This window comes from Aphidius gifuensis, linkage group LG1 (genome assembly GCF_014905175.1).
Source record: "Aphidius gifuensis isolate YNYX2018 linkage group LG1, ASM1490517v1, whole genome shotgun sequence".
NCBI lineage: Eukaryota > Metazoa > Arthropoda > Insecta > Hymenoptera > Braconidae > Aphidius > Aphidius gifuensis.
Window position 1 is genome coordinate 5,354,566 of NC_057788.1, and position 17,534 is coordinate 5,372,099.

The following is a 17,534-nucleotide window of genomic DNA, read 5'->3' on the forward strand; positions in this document are numbered from 1 at the left end:
ATTGAGTTTTTTTTTTTAATCAAATTTATTTATTTAAAAATCACGTGGTTTTAAAAGTGTTGATTGAACAAATGAAAAAATAAATGAACCTAAAATTGTGTAAAAGAGAAGTTTTTTTTTTTTTTTTTTATAAATAAAAAAATGATGAGTGACATAAAAATTGAATAAAGTTATATCATGCCCTGGAATATATTCTGCGTAGGTTTGAATTTACTGTTCGTGAGGCAACATGAAATTTAACAAAATCACGTAGTGAATAAAATAAAAATATACAAACAAATAAATGTGAAAAATATTTAATTTGATAATAAAAATAAAGAAATAAAAAAAAAAAAATTATGACAGATTATATATTAGCCTTTTTTTTTTTTTTTAAATTGCGAGTTATATATTAAGTATTAAGTGAAGAACATGCAAAAGTATAATTTATTGATTAAACGATTATAAATTTATGTTTGAAAATAACTGTCATTGGTGGTTTTAGAAACTAAACTAAATAAATAATTTAAATAAAAATAAAAAATAAAAAAAACAAAAAACTCTGATATGAAGTGGAAGAGACGACCAGCTGAATTTCTTCCTGAGAAGACATTTTTAATTATAAAAGATGATTTGGATTCATTAACAGGTATTTATTTATTTTCTAATTTAAAAAAAAATATATTATTTATTTTATTTTTATATTTTTCATTAGAAACAGTCGAGTTAAATCGACGAAAAAAAACAAAATCAGCACCCGACACAGGCACTTGGCCACCAAAAATAAAAAAATCATGTCCATATGCTCCAATTGAGCGTCCAAAAACAGCAAATTTAGAAAAACCAATTGTACTAGATCCAAATTTGGTAAATAAACTTGACATGTCATTGTTAAGTAAAGAACTATTATGTGATTCAATGACACGTATACAACACGATATGCAAAAATTGAGTAGTGGGAGTATGTCCTCGAGGTGTCATCGTAGAGTACCATCAAGTGAAAAACATAGTTCAATATCGAACATCATCGACATTAAGACACTTGTCACACGACAAAAACGTCGTAGTTTCGAGCAAATAACAGTTGAACAAATATCAAGCATTGACAAATCAAATACAGATTATCAAAATATGAAAAAACAATTATCATCAAGTACAACATTTAATATTAGTGACAATAATATTAATAATAAAAAACGTATGAATATTGAAAATAAACGTTTAGATGATAATAATAATAATAGTAATAGTAATAGTAATAATCGTAATGGTACATTGAGAACAACTTTATCTACACTCAGAACAATCAAGTCATCATCATCAAGACCAGCTGAAATTGATGTATTCACTGGTTCAACAAAAAATACAGCACCTGAGCCTTGTAAAACTTGTGGTCGTCCTGATCAACCTGAGCGTTTTCACAGTCATCCAAAAGGTGTTGTTCCTATTAAAATATCCAGTAAAGATTTGTCAAATGGTAAAACTAAAGAAACTATTAGAAAAACTATACAAAAACCTGTTGCATTAAATTTTCGTAGTGAAAAAAAATTAAATAATAATAAAGATACAAAAATTAAAGATGATGAAAAAATTGATAAATTAAATGATAATGAAAAAATTAATAATAAAAATTTATTGGATAATAAAAAAGGACCAAAAAGTGTAACATGTTATATATGTGCACGTGAATTTGGTACTGCTAGTTTTCCAATTCATGAACCAAAATGCATGCAGGTAAAAAAATATTAATACTAAATAATAAAAAAAAAAAAAAAAAAAGTAAATGTTTTTATTGTGTTTGAATTTATTTTTAGCATTATTATTTTTTTTTTTTTAATTAAATTTTTATTCTTTTTTTTCTGTTAATATTTAAATGCTAGTTTTTTTTTTTATTATTTTTTTTCGTTTTTATTCAAGAATAGAGCGTGATTATGAAAATTCATCAACCATGAAATTAACTATGAATTGTTTAATGCGTTGTATCGATGGAAATGGCAAAAAATGACTCATATTTATATACAGCTGTTTCGTAATCAATCAAATCATTATTATTTATCCTTGACTTTGACTGAGTCAGCCAACATTTTAATGTCACAAAATGGATATTGAAGAAATCAATCAATAATATTTCATTCTATTAAAAGACAATTAAATTAAATTTTCAATCAAATGAACCTTTACTTAATTAAATCCTGACAGCATATTAAATAAATATCTTTTTAATTTTTTTTATATTTCGTATTAAAATTTATTAAATATCATATTGGTTCTAGAGATGGGAAAGAGAAAATAATGATTTACCAATATCTCAAAGACGTTTAGCACCTCAAAGACCAATTGTTCCTCTTAATCATCAGGATTGGAATAAAGCCGCCTGGGAACTATCTCAAGTATGATAATAATCATTTGTTTTAGTAATTTAAAAACCACACTAACATGCATTATTATGCACAAATTCAAAGAATATACTTATTTTTTCATTGAGCTTAATCGTGCAATCAATGAGCTTTAACCCACTTAAAAATAACCCCAAGCAATTGGCCTCAAATTCTAGAAACTTTTTTTACACGTATATACATTTTTCTTCCGCATACCACTAAGACATCTGATTTTTAACTTGACTATTTATAGCATTTTTTATAAATATATATTTATAACACTTAAATAGGCATATATTTGATAATAGTTGACATTTTAAAATTATATTTTTTATTTTGCTTTATAATATGACTTGTGTAAATATGATATGGAAATTTTTAAACACATTATCCTAGACATTGGTGTAATTTTTTTATTTAATTGATCAATATTATGATATGCACGTGTGATAAATGTGTGATCAATACAATATGTACACTTTGATAATATACAATAATATACAAAAAAAAATAACAAATAATTTACAATTTACATGAATATAGAAAAAAAAAAAATTTGTGCATTATACACTCACTCCTGCATGTATCAATGCCACGTGAGGGGGTATGTAAAATGCCAGTTGATCATTATCTTGTGTACATTTATATGCTTTGTCCTTTTTTTTATATGCTTGTAGTATTTTTTTTTTTTATCTACTAAATTATAGATTGATCATTATAAATTGACATTGTGTTACTGTTATAGATTTCAAGGTTTACATGATGAGTTATCATTTTGATATTACATTCGGAAATAATAAATTATTAATTTTCTTTCTATGATTTCAGACGCAACTGGTACCATGTTGGAAATGTGGAAGAACATTTTTACCTGATCGATTGCCAGTACATCAAAAAAGTTGCAAGGCTTCCCCCAAGGTTCCTTTTTTTTTTCATTATAATATTATCAATATTTAAACATTTTTTATATTTATTTTATCCTCGGATATGTTTAGCCTCAGTTTGATATGGATTTTTTTTCAGCTAAAAATATTCGCATATTATTTTTGTGACTATGTAGTTTATGTTTATTTAACGGTATATTAAATTTGTGGAAAATTTTATGATCCTTATATAATATAAAAACATTGACTAGTAGAAGAATATAATTATTATAGTTATTCTAAACGAATATATATATGAGACTTTTAAAACCGACATTTTTCGTTCACGAAAACAAAAAAAATTAAAAATACGCCCCTAAAAAAATTGATTTTACTTGCTGCTGTTGGGGTGAATTAATACTATTGTATTTTTTAATATGTTATTTTTATTTATCGTTTTGATGATCAGTGTATTTTTAGAAACAAAAAAAAGTTCGTGCATGATTAATATACAGTGAAATTAACTAATTAAATTTTATTACAGAGTACTACACCACCGAAATCTGATAAATCTGAAAGTCTCGAGAGACTTGAAAATACAAATAATAATCAACTTATTGGTCTTCGCACAATATGTTGTAAAGTTTGCGGAAGAAATTTTGGCTCAAGAAGTATTAACATTCATGAACCACAGTGTTTAAAAAGATGGCAAATTGAGAATGAAAGAAAAAAGGATATTTCAAAATGGGAAAAAAACTCAACAACTCCACCTCGATCACCCTCACTAACAACTAATTCTTCAACAGTGAGTCATTCATTAAAATAATAACTTCCTCAATAAAAAAAACAAAAAACTAAACAAACAAATACATAAAATTAAAATCATGATAAACAAAATTTATTATTAATATATTTTTAATTTTGTTTTTATAATTAAATACTATAAATCATTTTTATTGAAAAAAAAAAAAAAAATTTATTTATTTTAGGATATATTAAAATCAAGAATAACAACTTGTTATATATGTGGACGTGATTTTGGTTCAGCAAGTATTGAAATTCACGAGCCTCAGTGTTTAAAAAAATGGCAAATTGAAAATGCAAAATTACCAGTTAGTCAACGAAGACAAGAGCCACAAAAACCGGATATAATTTTTAAAAGTATGTATACTAAATTTTTTTTTTTTTACAACATAAACATGAATGAAAAAAAAAAATATAAAAAAAAATAAAAATAAATAATCAAGATTCAGGCAATTTATAAACCATGAAAATTTATATAAATTCAAATCTCTAGACATAATTTCCGCATGCCTAAAATACATATCGTGTGTTCATATAATAATATAAAATATTCAGGTAAAAATCTTGGTCAAGCATAGACTTGGGTTCAATGCTCTTTTGTAGGATCGATGTGTGTCCAAAAGCTTTATTTTTAAGTTGTTGGCTTTGTCTCATCTATACAGAAAGCCAACATTATAATAAAGCATTATTTTATTTTTATTTTTTTTTAACATTAAAATGCGCATGCGATATAGATGAATGATTACAAGTCACAAGTGACTTTATTTCCGGTTATATAGTGAGCATGAAGTTGACATTATTATGCGTATAATTTTAATATAAATATATTCAATTCAAATGTAAATTTTTATAATCAATTCAAATTAAAATTATTCTCAACAGCTTCGAATAACTTGACATACTTTTTTATTTTTTTTTTCATATTATTATGGTGAATATCAATTTGAAAATGATAAAGAAAAAAATATTTCTATTGATTAGAAAATAAAGCTATTATTTTTTTTAATAATTAAAATAATTTTTTATAATATTTCTAAATTTTATTTACTATGAATTTAATTGACTGGTCTCTTCATTATTTATTTATTTATTTCTTTGTGTAGACTTTAAACAGCTCATATTTTTTGTTTATGAATAAAAAATTAATTCACTTGCTTACCCTAGTGGCGTCAAGTGTTTTGATTAAACAAAAGTTATTGGCTGTCTAGTAAATATTTATGATGATTAACATACTGGTATTGTATGCTGATTAATGATTGACATATCAAAAAATTAGTTGAATAATAAATCAAATTTTGATTCTTTATTTTGTTGTTGAAGTTAAAGAAACTTTGTGGTGTCATCATATCTTATGTATATTTTTTATTGTTTTTTTCTTTTTTTTTTTTCCTTAAAAAAAGATAAGGTCGTTTTGGTACTTTATCACTGTTAAATATTGACAGGTTTTTATTTGTTCTTCAAAATGAATAAATGTCTAGTTTGTTTAAGAAAATAATTTAATTAAAATTTTTATCACTTAAAACAAGATTAAAAAGTTAAAAATAATTTCAATTCAGTTTTTTTTTTTTTACTTTGGTAAAGTTTGATGAACTTGAAAATTATTGGATAAATAAATATTAGTTTTCAATTAATGTGAACGTAGAATAATTGATTAAATTAGGTTTTTTTTTTTTTATGTTAGAAGAACAAATATTGACATGTGTTATTATAAAAGTTGAGAATAGTATTATATCGATTTGTGCATTTGTAAATGCGCATGTATATGACCAGAGTATCAATAATATTATGCATAATTTTAACTGAATATTCTAACGGTGTATGTATTATTTCGTTGACGATAGAAATGTCTTTCTTTATATATCAAATAAAAGAAAAAAAAAATAAAATAAACGGGAACATTTATTGATATTATTTTATATTCAGGCTAAACTTACACCCAGGTCAGCTATGTTAACTCTAATAATTTAATTAAAACTTTTAGATTCTCCAACATCATCATCATCATCGTCATCATCATCAAAACATGTAATCGATTGGCCAGCAACAACAGAGGCAAGATGGAAATCACACTTGGGCCAATTAGTACCATGTAAAAAATGCAAAAGAACATTTAATCCAGATCGTGTTACAATTCACGAAGTCAATTGCAAAGGCATTTAATTGCCTAATAAATTAATCAACATCACTAAAAATTATAACTCACTAATTCACGTCAATTATTAATTTAAATTATAATCTATTTTTATTTGACAGTGTGCTCTGTCAATTTTTAATACCTCATAATTCATGTCACATGTATTGATTCATTAATTTTAAAAATTAATAAATCACTATTTTTTAATAATTTATTATTAAATAAGTATATTTTGTACAACGTCATTATTTAATGATGATTTATTTGTATAAAAAAAGAGGAAACAAACAAAATAACTTGTTTAAATTTCAACAAACAATCACGTTTAAAAAAAAACATACACTTTATATAAATTTAATTATTTATTTGATGTTTTGAATTGTTTAAACTATTTAAATGTGTAACATAATATTTAGTACTGATATATAATTTTTTTTTTAAATTAAATAAATATATTTATTTAAAAAATATTTAAATATCAATATGATTTTTTTTTTTTTTAAATTATTTTTTGTTTTATTATAAAAAATTAAACGTATCTTTTTAATTTAATTTTCCAGTAGATATTTATTTAATTTTTTTGTTACATGATTATCAAAGCAGTACTAGAATTTCATACAATAATTATCATTTAATTATTGTTCTAAATTCTAGTACTTATATATGCCAAATGAAAATACATTTGATTACTGTATAAAATTCTAGTACTTATTATTTTACATCAATTTTACAATATTTGTATTTTTAAAATAGCTTTATAAATTTTTTACACCTATATAAAATAATACTACATCACATAGAAAATTAAATAAAAAATTAATGTCAATGAATTTTTAAAAATTAAATAATATAAAGATAATAAAATTAAATAAAAATAAAAAAATCATTTGTCATAATAATAATGAGGTAGATAAAAATTATTCGGTTAAAATTTGAGTATCATATCTGTTTTTGATGTAGAAATAAAATTAATTGAATGATTTTTGTTTATGGATTTTTTTCAATTTTATGTTTATCATGAAAAAATAATAAATTATAATGATATAAAAATTAATTAGTTAAAATAGTAGTATTATTAAAACGTAATATAATTTTTGTTTTACTTTCTGTTTTTTCGTTGTTAATTTTTTTTGGTTTTTCAATGAGCTTCATTAGTACTGTTTCGTCAATCGGATGAGGATTTCCCTGAATGTTGGTATCAGATTTTTTTGTTGAATTACTGATGAGTCTTGTACTACCTCCTCTTGTTGCAAGCATAAAACTCGCATTGGTTGTTGCACTACGATGCTGCATTGTTGAACCGTCTCTGCAATAAATGCAGAGTTTATAAAATTAAAAAATAAAAATAATAATTAATACTAGTTAATTGTATATATATTTTTTTTTTGTATTAATGATGTTACCTGTATCTAAATCCTGGACGTCTTTTTTTTGGCCATAAATGAAATGCGCCATATATCAAAGGATTCACAAGACTATTTGACATGCCAAAAAAAAAAATTCCACTTTGCATATCTTTACTTAGCTGAAATAATTAATAAACTTTTTAATATAGGTATATACATCATTAATTAACTTGTAAGATTTTTTAATATACAAGCTGACTTGGATCTTAAGTTTAAAGTAAAATGTATTTGATAAAATATCAACACTATGTATTTCTTTTTTGAGATTAAAACTTTAAATTGATACAATCTACTGTGCAAGTTGTACCTCTACGAATAGGTCAAGTTTAATTACATTAACAATATACTAAAAGTTTTAATTTTATTTATGTAAAAATAGTTTTAAAAAAATAACAAAAAAAAAACCAACAAAGAGGATAATTAACTATCGAAAAAATAAAAATAATTTATACGATTAAATATATCAATATATAATTAACTTTTCGTTTGGTATTATATGTAAAACACTTTAAATATATTACTAAATATTTTTTATGGGTGGATACTTTTTTATGCATGTATCTCTGACACTTTGTTGGTTTCGCTTTAAACAGAAAAGCTATTAACTGGCATCGATCCAACATAAAAGTTCACTGGTTACCAGCGAAAAAAAAAAACCTTTATAAATACGATGTTTTAAAAAATAAAAAAAAAAAAAAAACATTTTTAATTATGATTGAGATACCATGTCAGGTATTTTTTTTACACCCTTATGGGGTCGTTCATAAACCAGTCAATTTATCATAAATTTCTTTTAACGACAATTAGCTGATGATGATTAATGTTGATTGAAAAAATTCGCCAAGATGTTCATGTGTGTTTTAGGCAACATAATTGATGATAAATTATGAACAAAGTTTTATTTTTTTTAAAAAAATGGGTAATAGAAAAATATTGAACTTACATGTTCATCAGGATCCAAAAACATGCAAATAATCATCATGGTATAATAAGGTGTCCACCATAAAACAAATGCAGTTACAATGACAATACTAATACGAAGTGATTTACTTTTAGCACGATGAATTAAACGACGACGATTAATATCACCAGTCAGATGATTTGCATTATGAGCATTTGCAACTTCTGGCTTGAAAGCTTTTCCACTTTCTAAATGAAAATAATTATATTAAAATTAGAAAAGTAAAAAGTTATCAAATTATTAAAATTAAATTACTCACGTGCAATTGTTATTACTGTTGAAACGTATGTTACAATGAGAAAAATAAGTGGTAAAATAAACATAAATATAAGACTTAAAATTGCGTATAATTGTTCTTGCCAAGGTTCAGTATATGTTCCATGAGTAACACACTGAGAAAATTCTTCGATAAATGGTCCTTTTGCAACGTGAAACACAACCATCTGCAAATAATAATTATTATTATTCTACTTTGTCTAAAAATAATTAACGCTTATATTATTAATATTCTAGTAATAATAGTAAGTGGCTAAGAATCCACATTTTCAAATGAATTTTAACACGTGTAAATAGTTTAAAATAAAAAATAAAATTTATCTATTATCTGAAGTATCATCAGTTAAATTCCCCTTTATTTATTTATTCTTGTTTTTCATTTTTTTTTTTTTAAATTGAAAATTAATATTAAAAACAAAAAAAGTCAAACAAAAGAATGTTTTTTATATATTTTTCATCATATCATTAAAAATTTTTGTGTCTGTCGTTAGAACAAAAAAAAAAATTAAGTCAAAATTTCTAAGTGAATAAATTTGAGTAAATAAATAAAATATTATTTATCAGATAAAATATTGTGAAAGAAAAATGTCTCATTAACCCATTTTTGTTTGATTGAAATAGACATCATTAGTTTTTATTTTTTTTTATTTATTTTATTTTATCAAAGCCATTATCATTTGAGAAATCATGTCAAATATTAAAGCCAAGCCTTTGGCTCTTATTATAACAGCAATTAAAAATATACAAAGTCGACATGGACCAAATCCACGTGAAATTTTAAATTATATTTCATCAGCTTGTGATGTTCCTGAAGATGTAGCAAGGCGTCAGGTGAAAAAAAAAAATATTTTATCATAATTTTCGATCATAAAAAACAATATATGCATTATCATTTTTTTTTTAAAACTTATTATGGACTTGGGTCATTAAATTGTATTAAATTAAAACATCAGGTGTTGGCGGCATTAAAACGAGCCAAAATGAAGGGGATCTTACGAGAAACAGATGGTCACTATACTATACCAAATGGAGAAATGGATCTTAATTCAATTGGGTATAATAAGCTTGGTCTTTTAAATCTTGTATGCAGAAAACGTAAGCAAATGCAACGAAAAAAAAAATCATCGGGCCATTGTGGTAGTATGAGAAAAAAAAGTGCTAGACGTGGAAGAAGTAGATCAAGAAAATCGAAATCGAGAAAAATGAAAGGATGTGGTAGTTCTCGTAGACGTAAAAGTAAACGTAAAAGTAAATCACGTAAACAACGTAAAAGCCGTAGTAAATATGACTGTGGAACTAAAAAATCAAGAAAATCCAAAAGAAATAAACGTAAAAAGAGCAAACGTGGAAATTGTGTTTGTCCAGAAAAATTACAACGTCCAGAAACAAAATCAGATGTTTGTTCTGTAAAGAGTGAAAAAGATAGCAACAAGTGCACATTGGATTTTGATGATGTTACGACAAATCCACATAGAAAATTAAGTAAAAGTCGAAGTGATTGCCGAAGTCGAACACGTAGTCGTGGAAGCAGAAGTGGAAGTCGAAGTCGAAGTCGTTCTTCAATGTATTCATAAAGAAAAAAACAAAGAAGAAAACAAAAAAAATCATGAGCATAAAAATCGATTTATATAAATTGATTTTTATCTATTTTATACTACCAGTTGCTTAGTACAATGTGACATGAGTCATCTTGAATTTTACGATATGGTTTTTATATTTTTATATCTGATTTTTTATTATAATTTTTTTTATATGTGGTAATATACTTGGAATTTTATTACATGAAAATTATATTTTTTTTTTGTCTTGTTTATTGTGAATTTTCTTGTTTTATTTTGACTTAATGTATGGTTATATTTTTTTTGGAGATAATTAAGTTGATGCTATGAGTGGCTATTGGATATTAAGGTTTTGTTTGATGTCAAACTTGAATTTATATTAGTATTGAACGCTCTGGGGATATAAAGGGTGAATAAATGTAGTCTTAAATTCTTTAGCGTCATCAAAGGATGAATGAGGATGCCGTCAGTGTTCCTTGAAATTGCCTTGTCTGGCAGGCAGTTTACAGAGATAAATTCACACATACAAAAAAGGTTTGAAAAAAAAAAAAAGAAACGCCAGCTTTTCGTATTGCTTTGTTCAGTTTTCCTTAAAAGTTTTATTCTGTTTATACGTTTGGCCCAGTTTTTTTCAGCGTTGAAGCTTTATTTTTCGTTGTTCATTTTATTTTAAAAAAAAAATACCAAGCATTGAAAAAATTTTTTGGTGATAAGTTAAGAAGTTTCAGATTAAATCAATGAGGTGGCTGGATTTATGAAACTTGGAATTATTGTACAGCGAGAAAGAGTTTAAATCATCAATTGAAAAAGTTTTACACGTGCTATGGATATTAAAATAATATATACATTTTTTTTTTTTTCTCCTTTTATTTTTTCGTTTAATGAAGAAATTAAATTTTCTTTGATATTTTTTTATTTTATATTTCTAATTTAAAAATAGAATAACTCAGACATCATATAAAAAATAATTTCCACGTAATAAAATAAAAATAAATATTTTTCCTTTTTATCAACGAGATATTATTTTTACATTTAAAAAAAATTTACCTAAACTTAGCTGAACGATTTTTAACTTTATTTTTTTTTAATGAAATAATTACTAGCAAAAGTTTCAAAAAAAAAAAAATGAAAAATTATATTTATAATAAACATAATGAGGAGGAGAAAAAAAAAAATAAAACATATGTCAGTTACTTTGACAAGAATTAATGACTTAAAATTTTTAATGTTGGGAAAAATATTTTAGTATCACGAAATTCATGTTTACATATATGAGTCTATAAAAATTAATGATAAAATAAAAAAAAATCCTTGGAAAAGAACGTGCGTGTAGGTAGTATATTCGCTAAACGTACAATCAGTGTTGAGAATACAGCAAGATATCTGTTCACTTGTATTACAGCTGGTATGTTCATGCTGACAAACACAATCAAGAATATAATTAAGAATGCCACAGACATGCATATATTTTATTCAGGTGTACATTACACATCTTCTATTCAAATATTACATATAGCTATGAACATAATAGCTTCGTTTAAAAGGAAAATAATATTATATCTTTTTTTCTTTTCTTTGTACATGAATTTTAGTCTAAAAGTGTTGCAAGGATTTGGAGGAAAATTATAATGTTATAAACATAGCTAAATAATCAATAAATAATAATTTTAAAACAATGAATTGGGATAATGTGAATGAAGGGTTATTGACAAGAATTTATATAGAATAAATTTAATATGAATTTAGACACAAAACTTGTCAATCATCATGTATTCCAACTACTCAATAAATAATTGGTATTTTTAAAATAAAAATTTTCAAAGGAATATTATTAATTTACTTGTAAATTTGTTTTTAAATTTGATAATAAAAAAATTACTTCAACTTGATAACCCAATTTGTATAAACTTATGAGGTTGGAAAGATTTTTAAATTTAATATAAATTGAGTTACTTTCAACCTTGAAGACAAATATAAATGATTACAATAAACACAAAGGCAAAAGAAAATTATCTATATAAAAACTTTTGAATAGTATAAAGTGCCTCATTGCTCAAAGTAAAAAAGTATTTTTAAAAGAATTTGCAAGTGTACTGTTTCGTTAAAAAATATAAAATTGATATTTGCAAAATAAAAAATTCAGTAGTTTATAAAATTCAACCAAATAAATAAAATATTTATTTTAAAAAGTACATAAATTTTATACTTGTTTTTTCAACAACTTACAAAAATGATAAAAAAAAACTCTTTCAAGATTACGTAAAATATTTTTTTATATTTTTAAATTGTCTCAATTAATGTACTTTTATTTATTTGAATAATTTTACTTATGCCATATATCAAAACATTCTTGGACAGATAAAAAAATATAAAATAAATAAACATAAGAAAAACAAAAAAAAAAAATAAAACAATGCTAAGGAAAGTAAAATAACAATTTAAATTATAAGCAAATTAAATTAATGAATATTTAAATAAATAGTTTGTAAACACAAAGTTAATTTATTATTATATGCCACGAATATATCTTCATGACTCATTGAAAGATCGATGAAAAGTCTCGGATCAAGTGTTACTGATACACGGCGATAATTCACATCAACTTATCCAATGCCCGTGGTGAAATAAATTCTACCCTAATCATTTGTTTAACTCATGCTCTTCAAATAGATGGTTAATTGACACATATAATTATTTTTTATTGTATACAAAAATAAAATAATTGCTTAATACTTTTGTGATGATGACTCTTAAATTTAATCTCTTTACAATATTTTTTTATCTATATTTTTTTTCTTTATATTTTAACAATAGCATGAATAATTATTGACGGTTAAAAACCCGATTTAGTACAATTTGCGTATGAGCTTTTTATTTCGCGTAGTGTATATAAAAATATTCTATTTTTTTTTAAATATTTTGTATATTTTTTTGACCTTCAAGTAAACGAATTAGACTTGCTGAACGAATTAAACTTGGCACCAATGTACTCGATAAATATTTTATAAAAAATTTATTTCAAATATTCAATTATGTATTATTCAAGCACTATTTTTTTTTTTTTATGTACAATGAATTTTTTTATCGATTTATTTACCTTGATAAATAATTTTTAAACTGAACAATATCTTTAACACGTAATATAATTTATTAAAAACGAAATAAAACAAGGAATTTTGTTGACCAAAAAATTAATAATATGTGGAAATAAAATTATAGTTGTTTTGTGACTGTGTGTGTTTTTTTTTTTTTTTTTTAGATTAAATTGATGATTGCATTTTTTATGATTTGTTACAGTTACTTGGGAATACATTCATGATTATTATTTTATTATAGTTGTACAACTGTTGAAAGTTGACGTTGTTATTTTATTCTCGTTATGATTTTAGATGAAAACTGGCGCGTATACGATTTAAAATTGTTTTGAGACCACCATGCAATTTTATTTTTGGTTGTTTTTTTCCATGTTTTGATAGCCCATTTGACGCATATAAATTAATCTCACGGAACTATGCAAATTTCGATATTAATATCCATCGTAAAAAACACGAAAAAAAATAATAAAAGAATTAAATTATGATTGTTTATAATCGGATTGAAGTAAATATATTTATTTTTTCAATTTTATGAAATTAACATTATTGAGAATTGAAGATGAAAATATATTATGTTGAATGACAATAAATTGGATATGAAAGAAAAAAAATTAAAAAACAAAGTTTCTTGTATTTTTATTTTTTTTTTCTGTGAGACAAATATTTTCTGGTGATTTTTTTTATAAGAATAGATTTATAAAGGTAGCGGAAAATAGGGCTTTCTGTTCGGTCAGTCGAGACGAAAAAATTTAAGTGAAGAAATGGAAAAGACATTTGAAATACCTTGTAATAAAAATACCTTGTACAAATGGTATGTGATATTCAATTTATATTTTTTTTTTTTATAAAAAAATCTTCTAAAAATAAAGTTACGTTTCTAATATACTTGGGTTTTTTATTTTATTATTATTTGTTTGATAATAAAATATATACTAAAGCTAAATATTATATAGAAATATAAAATATTTATCTTTTGACTTAAATCTTCGTGGGTGTTTTTTAAGCTTAAATAAATCTGTTCAATGCGATAAGCACTATATGATTTACAAAAGTCTAAAAAATCAAGATATTCATAATTTTAAAAATAAAAAGATCAACTTTTTTTTTTTAAATTGACAATCTTTCAAAACACAATGTCATATTCATGGCTACTGTTTTTAATTCCTAATCCACAAAATAATATACTAGAAAAAAAAAAAATCATAATAATATAAAATTTGTCACAGTTTTATTTGTACAAATATTTGTTTTCTATATTCAAACAGGTCTACTGATTCTGGTAAATAAAATTAAATAGAAAAAAATTTTTTAATATCAATAATATTATTAATAAATTGTTAAATTCACAACTGACATTTATGCATGTTCGTGATGAAAATAGTTAAAAGATTTTACGGTAGCACGTGCAGAATCCCACATTAATTGAAATACAATATAATTTAAGTTACCAAATTTAAATAACTTTGGATGATATGTGCCTGAATGTTAAGCTCGAGATTGCACCAAAGTTTTCATATATTCATATTTATGTCCTTGTAAACTGAAATTTGAACAAAATTCCAGTAGAATCAACGAAATTCAATAACAAGATATCGCAGTCAACAATTTCTAACAAACTGAATTTTTCACACTTTAAATTACATTTAGATTTTTTTTCTTTTTGCTAAAAATATTTGACGAAATTCCAATAATCCAATATTCTTACAAATTAAAAAAAAACTTTTATAAAAAATTTTTAAACTCTAATAAAACTTTCCACGTTTTATCGACTTTCAATTGAAATTTACATGAAAATAGTTTGCTTTATTTCTGAAAGGTTATTTTATTTTCATTTTTTTTCATCAAGAAATCAAGCGCATCAGTGCATTCCATACATAGCAAATAAAAAAAACCAAATAATCTAACAAATTTGAATTTATTTGTGATTTATCTAATATCTCTGTAAACTAGTAAATTTGTTTTTTATTTATATGTACAAAATTACGTCAGTATATCAATATATCATCATGATTTTTATTTATTATCACAAGTTTGTAAGTAAAATAAATTTTTTCAAACCACAAAAACAAGACGGAACTACAAAAAAATCAACCAGCTTTTATCTAGAGAAACAACAATTTTTTATTCCAAAAGTTTTAGCCCCCACAATCTCGCGTGTTTGAAAGACATTGAAAGAAAAAGAAAAAAGATATCTTTCTAAAAACCACGTACAATCTATAGCCAAAAAAAAAAACTAAAAATTAAAATAATCAATGAAAATGTATTTTCGATAATATCTATACTATTTATAAATTTAAATAAAAAATATAATAAAATAACCGTCAATTAATTCAATAGATATTAACTTTACTTAAAACTTAAAAATAAAATTTAATATATGAAAACTTACCTGGGGTATGCTCAGTATAAATGATATAATCCATGTGATAATAACCAATCGATTACAACGTTGTGCTGTATTAAGACTTTTCATTGGATATCTAACAGCAATAAATCTATCAACTCCAATAAGTACTAATACAAATGTGCTCAAATAAAGACTAAACATTTGTAAAAATTTAAATAATTTACATGTTATATTTCCCCATGGCCATGCAACGGTATAACTCCAAAAACTTTCACCAGCAATACAAAAAATTGTAACAAATAAATCAGCAACTGATAAATGTAATATTAGTGTATAAACAGCCGAGCATCCATGATGTTTTCTTTTATTTTTTCTTATTGACCATATTGTTGCAATATTTGCAATTAAACTTAAACCTGCCATAAATGCCAAAACAATTGCTTTGAAATATGCTTGTTTTGTTAAAATTGGTGCATGCTCTAAACATGTTTTATTTATCATGGAATCATTGATGATACTACCATGACTTTTGTTGTACCATGAATTAATTTCATTTGTGAAATTATCACATGGAGGAAAAAAAACATTACTGCTCATTGAGTCCATTAGTACAATAGTACAAAATTATCGTTAAAATAAATTTCAACCACTTGATGACATTATTTTCTTTTTCCTTTTTTTTTTTTCTCAATAAATTTTTGCAAGTAGGATTTTTTTTTTTAACGTGAAATTACTGCTAAATTTAGTCTTGCTAAATTCTTTTTTTTTTTAACTTTTTTTTTTTGTAATTTAGTTGATCGTTTTGTTCCAATTCTTTTCATGAGATATCATTATCTGATTTATGGTAATATTTTGTAGAATTCTTGAATCGAAATATCTGTGAAAAAAAAAATATATATATTTATAAAAATGTGATTATCATAAAGACATAAAATAGTCTAGTATAAAAAGAAAAAAAAATATATATTTGTACGGTATAATTTTGTTAAAGAAAAATGTAAAAATATTTATTGTATTTTCTTTTTTAAATTTAAAACAAAAATTTGTTTTGAATTAATTTTGATTTTATTTTATCAAAAACATGTGTAATTTATATTTTTTATTTTGTAAATTGTGCTTTTTTATTATGATTAAAATATTTGAATTTAGTATATAAGTTTTAAAAGCTTTTTTGGGTCATAAAATGACGTTTTAAAAGAAAAAAAAAAAAAAACAAAATACTTATTTTAGTTTGAAATAGAAACAGTGCATGTTGAAATTCAAGAGCATTGAAAAACTTGAATACGTGTAGTCATTTAAAGATTACGTGAGATCTTTTTGTAATACTTGGTTTAAATGGTTTCAGTATATTTAGATTGAATTGTGAGCTAACTGAAAAAAACAACCTATACTGATTAGTTTTTCATTGAAAGTTTCTTTTTAAACTCTATCAATTGAATCGAGTGTATCCAAACAAATTGCAATATTTATTTGTAAACAAAGTGAGTGTGTTAATTAAAAAAATCAAGCAATTAAGTATTTTATTTACTCGGTTTATTTCGAAATTATGTTACACCTTGTTTCGATTTTCCAGAGAATTATGTTTATAACTTTTATATACTTTATCAAAAAAATATGGTGTCAAGTTTATTCTGCAAAAAGATGCATCTATAAATGTGTTTTATATGCTAGTGCATATGAAATTTTTAAGTTAAAGTTTTAAGTGATGAATACATATATACACAATACAGAG

General features: G+C 23.5%; 3 protein-coding genes across 4 annotated transcripts; 2 read left to right on the plus strand and 1 right to left on the minus strand.

The window, feature by feature from the left end:
- Nucleotides 1-107: 107 nt before the first annotated feature.
- Nucleotides 108-6,634, plus strand: LOC122861157 (putative mediator of RNA polymerase II transcription subunit 26). Its single transcript, XM_044165364.1, has 7 exons — nucleotides 108-628; nucleotides 695-1,713; nucleotides 2,253-2,369; nucleotides 3,186-3,275; nucleotides 3,765-4,025; nucleotides 4,210-4,381; nucleotides 6,006-6,634. Exons 1-7 carry the CDS (start codon nucleotides 547-549, stop codon nucleotides 6,182-6,184), a joined length of 1,920 nt encoding a protein of 639 aa, XP_044021299.1. The 5' UTR covers nucleotides 108-546; the 3' UTR covers nucleotides 6,185-6,634.
- Nucleotides 6,635-7,202: 568 nt separating this feature from the next.
- Nucleotides 7,203-16,628, minus strand: LOC122861163 (gonadotropin-releasing hormone receptor). 2 transcript variants are annotated; one of them, XM_044165369.1, is made up of 5 exons: nucleotides 15,845-16,628; nucleotides 8,785-8,968; nucleotides 8,508-8,713; nucleotides 7,562-7,683; nucleotides 7,203-7,445 (listed from the first exon to the last, which is right to left on the minus strand). In XM_044165369.1, exons 1-5 carry the CDS (start codon nucleotides 16,406-16,408, stop codon nucleotides 7,310-7,312), a joined length of 1,212 nt encoding a protein of 403 aa, XP_044021304.1. In that variant the 5' UTR covers nucleotides 16,409-16,628; the 3' UTR covers nucleotides 7,203-7,309. The 2 variants fall into 2 exon arrangements, with proteins under 2 accessions (XP_044021304.1, XP_044021303.1); XM_044165368.1 differs by having other exon boundaries at nucleotides 7,203-7,464; nucleotides 15,845-16,620.
- On the plus strand, nucleotides 9,227-10,621 carry LOC122861164 (splicing regulatory glutamine/lysine-rich protein 1-like). The gene is made up of 2 exons (XM_044165371.1): nucleotides 9,227-9,632; nucleotides 9,755-10,621. Exons 1-2 carry the CDS (start codon nucleotides 9,489-9,491, stop codon nucleotides 10,373-10,375), a joined length of 765 nt encoding a protein of 254 aa, XP_044021306.1. The 5' UTR covers nucleotides 9,227-9,488; the 3' UTR covers nucleotides 10,376-10,621.
- Nucleotides 16,629-17,534: the final 906 nt, after the last annotated feature.